This window comes from Triticum aestivum, chromosome 2D (assembly GCF_018294505.1).
Source record: "Triticum aestivum cultivar Chinese Spring chromosome 2D, IWGSC CS RefSeq v2.1, whole genome shotgun sequence".
In the NCBI taxonomy this organism is placed as follows: domain Eukaryota; kingdom Viridiplantae; phylum Streptophyta; class Magnoliopsida; order Poales; family Poaceae; genus Triticum; species Triticum aestivum.
Window position 1 is genome coordinate 29849410 of NC_057799.1, and position 10057 is coordinate 29859466.

Consider the following 10057-nt stretch of genomic DNA (forward strand, 5'->3'; position numbering starts at 1 on the left):
GCTAACATAATAAAATGAGTGGGGAAAGCATTCATTGAGGATTGTATATTTTAAAAGGTTAATGATTATGTTTCTTATATTCATGGATATTATTATGTTGACATTGTTACTTCATCGTTTCTCAATAATTATACCGTAAAAATATTACATGATACACATGTTAGGTAGCATTTCACATCAAAAATTCTTTTTTTATCATTTACCTACTCGAGGACGAGAAGGAATTAAGCTTGAGGATGCTAATACGTCTTCAACGTATCTATAATTTTTGATTGTTATATTATCAATCTTGGATGCTTTATATGCTTTGTATGCTATTTTATATCTTTTTGGGACTAACGTATTATTTTGAATATTTTTTGAATTGTTTGGATTGCTTACCACATGTGTCATGTGGTTTGGGACTAACCTATTAACCCAATGCCAGTGCCAGTTACTGTTTTTTTGCTTGTTTTTGGCTTTTTAGAAAACCAATACCAAACGAAGTCCAAACACAATGAAACTTTACGGTGATTTTTTCTGGACAAGAAGGGACCCTAAAAGGTTCGGGTGGAGGCTAGAAGATCTACGGGAGAGCCACAAGCTCACAGGGTGCGCCCCCTGAGCTCATGGGCCGCACGCAGCTCCATTTGACCTAATTTCACCTCCATAAATTCACATATATTCCCAAACCAATAGAGAGCCACCCGAAATACTTTTTCCGCCGCCCAAGCTTCTATTTTTCCGTGAGCCCATATGGAGGCCTTTTCCGGTACTCTGTCGAAGGGGGAATCGATCACAGAGCGCTTCTACATCATGCTTGCTGTCTTACAATGATGCATGAGTAGTTCACGACAGACCTACGTGTCCATAACTAGTAGCTAGATGGCTTCTTATCTCTCTTTGATCTTCAATACAATGTTGTCCTCGATCTTCTTGGAGTTCTTGTAAGTGCATCTAGTGCCACCCCTAGTTGGTTTTGGAGTATTGCCGACAAACTTGGTTGAGGGACTAATGTGTTTGTGAGAATTGCAGGATAACACAGGTAGTAGTCCCTCATTGATTCGGTTTACCTACCAGAGATGACCCCTAAAAATGTGTGAAGACATTGAAGACAATGGTGGTCTGTGAAGATATTCACATTGAAGACTATGACATGAGAAGACATCGCATGAAGACTATGGAGTGCGAAGACATAGTTGTTTCGTAGTTTCCTTTTCTTCTTTGTTGAGTCATAGGAACCGCCGTACTGTTAAGTGGGGTCCAAGTGAACAAAGTCCGAGTGACTGATGTGATGCTCAACCAAATCCTATGTCTTCGAGCGAAGACAATGAGTGCAAATCTTATCCAGAGTTGGATGAGTCAGCTTTACTTATAGCACAAGTCAAGCTGCCGCGTGTGTTTGAAATCTGACTGTTGGACACGTGTCAGTTCCTTAGTGGCCCAGGGTCATTTTGGACAAATTAGGTCGGGTTGCCTCCTGGCTATAAATAGCCCACCCCCTACACCATAAATTGGTGGCTGCTCATAGTTAGTGCACGGCTTTTGTCGTTTGAGAGCAACCCACCTCCGAAGCATTTGAGAGAGAGATCCTTGCGAGGACAAAGCCCAAAACACCCAGAGCCAAAGAGTGTTAGGCATCACTGAAGTCTTTCTGTCCGCGTGATCTGAAGACTTGTTACACTTGAGGACTGTGAATCCTCCAGCCGGTTAGGCGTCGCGTTCTGAGCATCCAAGAGTCATTGTGGATTGCCGGTGAACGAAATCTATGAAGGTTTGGAAGTCTACCTTGAAGACTTACCAGAGTGATTGGGAGAGGACTAAGTGTCCTTAACTCAAGGGGAATAAGGTGAAGACGCTTTCTTCTGAGTTAAATCTCAGCCTCCCTAACCAGACGTACAGTTGTCACGGCAACTGGAACTGGTCCAACAAATCCCTGTCCTCCCCAAGCAACTGGTTCTATCTCTTATCTCTCTTTACTTACAGTTTGTCTTCGTGAAGTCATTACCTGCTTGCATGATCTGATTGTCTTCACTGTGTGAAGACTGCTGTTGTTTGGCTTCATACTATCTTCCATCCTGATCCATACTACCTAACTGCTGATAGTCTTCGTGCTTTCACTTCATTGCTTACTTGACTATGGCTTGTCTAGTGTAGTCTACCTTCCGCTGCATATCAATAGGTTCATTTTTATTGTTTGTCTTCAAAGCCCCTGTGTTTTGAAGACTTTCATAAAAATTGCCTATTCACGCCCCCCCCCCTCTAGTCGATAACTAGCACTTTCAGTTCTATCCGATGTAATCTTCTTTTTGTTGGGGAACGTAGCAGAAATTCAAAATTTTCTACGCATCACCAAGATCAATCTATGGAGTACTCTAGCAAAGAAGGGAAGGAGAGTGGATCTACATACCCTTGTAGATCGCGATGCGGAAGCGTTGCAAGAACGCGGATGAGGGAGTCGTACTCGTAGCGATTCAGATCGCGGTTGATTCCGATCTAAGCACCGAAGAACGGTGCCTCCGCGTTCAACACACGTGCAGCCCGGTGACGTCTCCCACGCCTTGATCCAGCAAGGAGAGAGGGAGAGGTTGGGGAAGACTCCATCCAGCAGCAGCACGACGGCGTGGTGGTGATGGAGGAGCGTGGCAATCCCGCAGGGCTTCGCCAAGCACCGCGGGAGAGGAGGAGGAGGGAGAGGGGTAGGGCTGCGCCAAAAGGAGACTTTCTCGTGTCGTTATGGCAGCCCAAACCTCAACTATATATAGGGGGGGAGGGGGCTGCGCCCCCCTCTAGGGTTCCCACCCCCAAGAGGAGGCGGCCAGCCCTAGATCCCATCAAGGGGGGGCGGCCAAGGGGAGGAGAGGGGGGGCGCCCCACTAGATGGGCCCTAAGGCCCATCTGGACCTAGGGTTTGCCCCCTCCCACTCTCCCATGCGCCTTGGGCCTTGGTGGGGGGGCGCACCAGCCCACCTGGGGCTGGTCCCCTCCCACACTTGGCCCACGCAGCCTTCTGGGGCTGGTGGCCCCACTTGGTGGACCCCCGGGACCCTCCCGATGGTCCCGGTACATTACCGATAACACCCGAAACTTTTCCGGTGACCAAAACAGGACTTCCCATATATAAATCTTTACCTCCGGACCATTCCGGAACTCCTCGTGACGTCCGGGATCTCATCCGGGATTTCGAACAACATTCGGTAACCACGTACATACTCTCCATATAACCCTAGCGTCATCGAACCTTAAGCGTGTAGACCCTACGGGTTCGGGAACCATGCAGACATGACCGAGACGTTCTCCGGTCAATAACCAACAGCGGGATCTGGATACCCATGTTGGCTCCCACATGTTCCACGATGATCTCATCGGATGAACCACGATGTCGGGGATTCAATCAATCCCGTATTCAATTCCCTTTGTCTATCGATATGTTACTTGCCCGAGATTCGATCGTCGGTATCCCTATACCTTGTTCAATCTCGTTACCGGCAAGTCTCTTTACTCGTTCCGTAACTCACATCATCCCGTGATCAACTCCTTGGTCACATTGTGCACATTATGATGATGTCCTACCGAGTGGGCCCAGAGATACCTCTCCGTTTACACGGAGTGACAAATCCCAGTCTCGATTCGTGCCAACCCAACAGACACTTTCGGAGATACCTGTAGTGCACCTTTATAGTCACCCAGTTACGTTGTGACGTTTGGTACACCCAAAGCATTCCTACGGTATCCGGGAGTTGCACAATCTCATGGTCTAAGGAAATGATACTTGACATTAGAAAAGCTCTGAGCAAACGAACTACACGATCTTGTGCTAGGCTTAGGATTGGGTCTTGTCCATCACATCATTCTCCTAATGATGTGATCCCGTTATCAACGACATCCAATGTCCATGGTCAGGAAACCGTAACCATCTATTGATCAACGAGCTAGTCAACTAGAGGCTTACTAGGGACATGGTGTTGTCTATGTATCCACACATGTATCTGAGTTTCCTATCAATACAATTCTAGCATGGATAATAAACGATTATCATGAACAAGGAAATATAATAATAACCTATTTATTATTGCCTCTAGGGCATATTTCCAACACTTTTGTGGTGTGTTTGTTGGGATCCGATGAATTGTGGGTTTATGATCAGATTATTCATTGAAAGTAGTTGAGTCTTGTCTGAATTTTATTATGCATGATTGTTATAGCTTTGTATTTCCCTCCGATCTATCTGTTTGGTTTGCCAACTAGATTGATTTATCTTCAGTGGCATACGTGCTTTGTAATGGGTTCAATCTTGCGGTGTCCTCACACAATGATAGAAGGGGAAGCGAGACACGTATAATATTGTTGCCATTAAGTATAAAATTATGGGTGTAATCATATTGCTTGAGTTTACTTTGTCTACATCATGTCATCTTGCTTTAGGCGTTACTCTGTTCGTCATGAACTTAATACCACAGATGCATGCTAGATAACGGTCGATTAGTGGAATAATAGTAGTAGCTGTAGACATGAGACGGTCTACTTGTCACGGACATGATGACTATATACATGATCATTGCCATGAATACATCATAACTATGTGTTTTTCTATCAATTACCCAACAGTAATTTGTTTACCCACCATATGCTATGTGTTCGAGAGAGAAGCCTCTAGTGAAAACTATGGGCCCCGGGTCTACTTTTATCATATTATTAAAACCAAAAATACCTTGCTGCAATTTTACACTTTTTATTTTACTTTTATTTTTATCTATGTATCACTATCAGAATTAATCCTTGCAAATAACGAGTTCAAGGGGAATGACAACCCTCTTGCCCGCGTTGGGTGCAAGTATTTGCTTTTCTCTGTGTAGGTGCTGCAGAAGGGAATTAGTGTGGTTCTTCTATTGGTTCAATAACTTTGGTTCTCACTGAGGGAAATACTTATCTCTGTTGTACTGCTTCACCCATCCTCTTCGGGGGAAATCCCAACACAGTTTACAAGTAGCACTACCCCTCCCTCCTCCTCCATAGATGCTTGGTGAAGCCCTGCCTGAGCTCCACCGTAAAATCCACCACCACGCCATCGTGTTGGCCTTGATCCCATCCACCTATCCATGTCGCTTGCTGGATCAAGAAGGAGACGTCACCGAGCGATACGTGTGCATATCTCAGAGGTGCCGTCCGTGTGGTACTCGATCGGATTGGATCACGAAGAGAGTACGACTACGCCAACCACATTCATTAGAATGTTTTCGTTTTAGGTCTACAAGGGTTTGTAAACTTTTCCCCCTCGTTGCTAGCATCTAGTTGATTAGATCTTGGATGTTTTCATTGTCTCGTAGGAAAAAAATTGTTTTCCATGGAACGATTCCCATCACTGACCTGCTTTAAAGAAGTGGGTAGGAGCTCAGGCGACCCGGGCTCAGCAGGTGGCCAGGCGGGAGGTCCCTAAGAGGTGCATCCAAGAATGCAACAACCTCCAAGTAGAGAAGGCGTCCCTAGCCGAGAGGAAGAGACAACAAGAGCTGGAGCTGGAGGAAGTTAAGTCTCGCCTAGCTGATGCCGAGAGTGACGCGGCAGGCCCTTGAGATCATAGCCAGTGAGTCTGTCTGTGCTTCAACTCATAATCTAGGTGGAAATTTTATTTGCCGATCTGTCATAGAAATTCATTATTTCCAGCATCTTTTCCCGAGCCAGTGCTGTTGGAGTGTCACTTAGGAAGAAACTGCAGCAGCTTGGAGAGTTGAACAAGATCGCGAGGCCGACAATGGAGGGTATTTTCAAGGCCCTATGGCCTGGAGAAAGGTTGTCGGAAAACCAGTTTGACCTCCCGCCGCCTCCCGGAGGGGCATGCTCGGATTGCCCTGTGAAAGGCCTTAGTGGCCTGAGAAGATGCTCGTCAAGCTTGGGCCATGCTCCAGACCCACTATCCGGGCTTGAACATCTGTCCTATTGCCCTAGTTGGTCCAAAAGGACCTGTCGGTAAGGAGATTATGCCTAATGGCAATTTCCAACGGATCATGCCCTATACTAGGATGTCCGAGCAGGATTGTCGTTTGGAAAATATTATTGAATAGGCTAGGAGCGATTACCCTGGAATGTCAAGGATGAAAAGTTGTATAAAAACTTCACGAATTTCGCTCTAGCCATGTTTATTTTTTTCTATACCGACAACATGATAGGTTTGGTCCGACCTGTTTAGCATACGCTTGCATTAACCAGCCTTTGGCTTCAACCTCCACAACCAAACGGGGAGGCCTTATAATTGATGTTAACGCAAGGAGTAGGGATCGCCATGCAACTAGGATGCAAACATATCTATGAATATATGAAATCTCTCGCAAGGATTAAGTAGGGGTGTGTCCAACTTGTTTGCTCATGAAGACCTCGAGCATTTGATAAAGCTCATCATCGGGATGTACAAGGAAAGTTCTACAACATAAATTCCCCAAGCTAGTATAAAACATGAAGCTCATGAAACTTTAATTAGATGCTAATTATCCAGACCAACAAAAGTTCTTTAGTAAGAGTCTCTAAGAAATATATTTCATCGAAACTGTCCTACTCAGCTCGAGTGAACAGTTAAATCCAAAAAAAATTGAAACAAAATTTCAAAAAAATCTAAATTTTTTTGGTGATAAATGTTTTCAATGCTTGCAAAGTTTCATCATGTAATTATATTTGTGGAAGTCATGCAAAAATAATATCGATGCTTCAAAAAAGTTATTTTCGGAGTGCTGAATTTGTTTATTGCCGTGACGAAGATGAATGCCAGTCTATGATGAAACTTTGCAAGGATATATAACATGTGTCAAATTAAGCCACACACAAAAAATCAGAAATTTTTGAATTCTTTCTAAATATTTTCAGATTTTATTGCTCACCCGAGCTCATATGAGCTCGAGCTCAGTTAATCCGTGTCCATGTTTCATCCTATTCTACTAGCAAAAACCAATGGAGCAGATGGTAGTGACGTGGAAAAGAAACCATAATAATTTTGTAGTGATATATAATTAAAGAAACAGAAATTTGCAATTGCAAATTAGGGAATCTTAATGTCAAATACTGAATTCTTCCACCCACTAGCTGTGAGACATATCCATTGCAGTGCCAAATAAAGAAACTTTTCCATGAATTAATAACAGCAAGACAATGGTCCGCGTGTTGTATATAATAAATATTACACAGGTTTTGCATATGTGTAGCCGGTGCATATAGACCTATGAGGAATTACGTATGCATGCTCAAGAACCTATGTTCGTACATACATACACAAATCATATAGAACAAAAGGTATGCTCCGGTCCGAAAGCAGAGTCGTGCAGCAGAGTTGTGGACAAAAGTGAAGTTCACAAAAGACCTTCATACGAGATAGGCCATTGTTTCAACTCGTAGTTTAGGCCTTGCCGGACTCCTCGCAACCCGGTGGCCTGAAGGCGATGAAGCTGACGCACTGCACCTGGCGCAGGTTGTCGAAGCCGATGACACGGACATAGGCGTCAGGGTACTCCTTCTTGACCTCCTCCACCTCGTTGAGCACCTGTGTGGCGTCGGTGCACCCAAACATGGGCAGCTTCCACATTGTCCAGTATCGACCGTCGTAGTACCCGGGGGAGCTGTTGTGCTCACGGAAGACGAAGCCAACCTTGCTGAACTCGAGGCAGGGCACCCACTTGGAGCGGATCAGGTAGTCGACCTGCTTCAGGAGGGCTTCCGTGGAGAGGGGTGGCAAGTAAGACAAGGTCTCGAACTTCTTGATGCCCTCAATTGGCCACACCTGAATGAATAGAATGCGCACAGATGCTCAATACTTGGTGATAAGTCAATTAATTGTACTAACAATGCTAGAATAAATCAGACGGCATGCCAAAAATTGCTCCTTATGGGCAGCTCTCATATGCATTGCTGGGTTGTTCACAATCAATAAAGCTTTGGTTGTACTTAGTTCTAGTATATGGGTCCTATTTCGAGGATGGGTTTGGTTATATACATCGGGGATGTTCTGTAAGTGAATTACTTGCACTGACAAAGAAACTCATATCAATTAGTGCCCGACATACCTGCATGCACCTGATCCTTCCGCCATTGCTGACGCTGCCGAGGCTGGCGCTGGAGCGGCGGCTGACGGGGAGACCGGCTGTGGACTTGAGCCCCTGGAAGGGTGCAACGGTGGTAGCCGACGAAGCCATCACGGCGGGGGCCATGGTATTCTATTAACTGGAGGAGAGGAGGATGCCGGCTACAGTTGAGGCCCCCATTGCCGGGTCACCACGCTATATATAGACTCGTTTCTTTGGTACAGATGTGGTAGCGGTGGCTGACGTTCGCTGGTTGCCTCGTTTCCTTATCTTCTCCGGATCAGTGGAAGAAGCATTGCCGTCGGATACATTGTGTGTGCTGGAAATTTCAGTCCTTCATGTCATTAGGTGGCTGCCACACAACCTTTTTTCTAGCTTTGCTTGTTTTTGGGTGAGTTCCTTGATAACAAATTGTCTGAGGATGCGAGTGAGTTGGGTGGGCAAAATATTTTCATTTTATCATAAAATTTGCTGGCTCACTCTTGAAACTATGCTCATAGGCGTATAGTGTGCGTGTGTGCAATCATAGAGGGTGGTGTACATACGTGTATGTGAATGTCTGCATTTGTACAATGTTTTTCAAAATAAAATATATGTTTTCTTGGTAGAATTAACTGAACTAGCATAGTAAAATATATGTTTCCCCCCTCCATATCCGTCGATGTGCCTATGGATTCGCCTCCCCTTGGAGGGAAGGGAATTCTCTGTAAAGAAGTAGTGATCTAAACGCTTTTATATTTCTTTACGGAGGGAGTAGGATTTTAGTTCTTGTAGGAGTGGCGCTTGGACAGATGGCGGCCCTTCTTCTTCGAGTCAATCTTCCGGGATCCGGTCGTCTTCAAGCTCCTCGGGCATATGCAAAACGAGATTTGGTGTCAGGTTCTTCAGACCGATTCAGGGATTCGACGACGACGACTACGGCTCCAGAGCGTTCATTCTTAGGGGCGTGTGCATGAAGACTTCCTCGCTGCCATCGACAAGGTCTGGCTAGAACCAGTGTGGGAGCAAAGACAACGGCTCGTTTTGACGGAGGCAATGGTCGTTCGGTGTCGTTCGGTGGTCCATAGACCTAGATGTACTTTTTACTATGTTTGAGGTGCTTTCTACTTTCGGTGAATCTTTTCTTTTAGGGCAGGTGATCTGCCTTTTCATTGATGTTTAGGAAGGTATAGGGGAGGGCTAAAGTGCCAAAGGAAAGAAGAAAAACATAAAAAAAAACAGAAAAGAGATCCAGTTGCACAAATCACTGATGTACAAAGCGCTAGCCTAAGGCACGACTTTCGGTGAATCTTTATATTAGATCTTATTCTTTACGCAAAAAAAAAAGAAATTGAACTAGGAGGTAAAAGCACTAGAGGTCCTAGAACTTGGCTAACATGTGATGGTTTAGTCCTAAAACTTGCAAAAGTGAACTATGTAGTCCTATAACTTGTACACAACCTGCAAATTTAGTCCAAAGCCAATCAGAGGCGGCCAAGTGGCGCCAGCTGGCTGTGTTTCATTTTGCATATACCCCCTTTTTTTGTCAAATTAACCCGCAAGTACTAGTAATACACGGGGCTAGCAGCAGCAGTAGGGCTAGCTAGTGCGGGCTTTGAGAATTGAGATTGGTTCATCATGTGAAACTGCAATCTCCCTTCCAATCAAACACATTAAGATACGCAGGTTGGGCGCTTCCTAGGCTATGCCACGTCGGATCGCTGGAAGACAAAACAGATCGCTGCAAAAAAAAGATTGCTGGGAGAAAAAATGATGGTCGGTTGGGCAGCGGCCAAATAACACATGCCTCTCGATCTGCTTTCCCTTCCTCACTAAGAAATATCCAATTCCACACGCAACCTCGTAGTCGCATCGCTCTCCTCGACAACTGCTACGCGTCCATGCGCCGCCACCGCCGCCACTTCTCCCGCGCCTTCTCCTCCCAGTTCCTCTCTGCCCTACGCCACCCCCGCCTCCTTGACCACCTATCTCCTCCTCTGGGAGCACTACTTTCAGTTTTCCATTCCAATTGGATG

General features: G+C 45.3%; 1 protein-coding gene across 1 annotated transcript; it reads right to left on the reverse strand.

Moving 5' to 3' along the window:
* Positions 1-7079: 7079 nt before the first annotated feature.
* On the reverse strand, positions 7080-8283 carry LOC123051264 (ribulose bisphosphate carboxylase small subunit, chloroplastic 1-like). The gene is made up of 2 exons (XM_044474098.1): positions 8025-8283; positions 7080-7741 (listed from the first exon to the last, which is right to left on the reverse strand). Exons 1-2 carry the CDS (start codon positions 8166-8168, stop codon positions 7361-7363), a joined length of 525 nt encoding a protein of 174 aa, XP_044330033.1. The 5' UTR covers positions 8169-8283; the 3' UTR covers positions 7080-7360.
* Positions 8284-10057: the final 1774 nt, after the last annotated feature.

What these genes read in the sequence shown, in the direction of transcription:
- LOC123051264 (XM_044474098.1), bottom strand. Translation starts at nt 8,168, where the DNA reads ATGGCCCCCGCCGTGATGGCTTCGTCGGCTACCACCGTTGCACCCTTC. An exon ending in GAAGGATCAGGTGCATGCAG is followed by an intron (nt 7,742 to 8,024) that starts GTATGTCGGGCA and finishes CTATTCATTCAG; the next exon opens with GTGTGGCCAATTGAGGGCAT.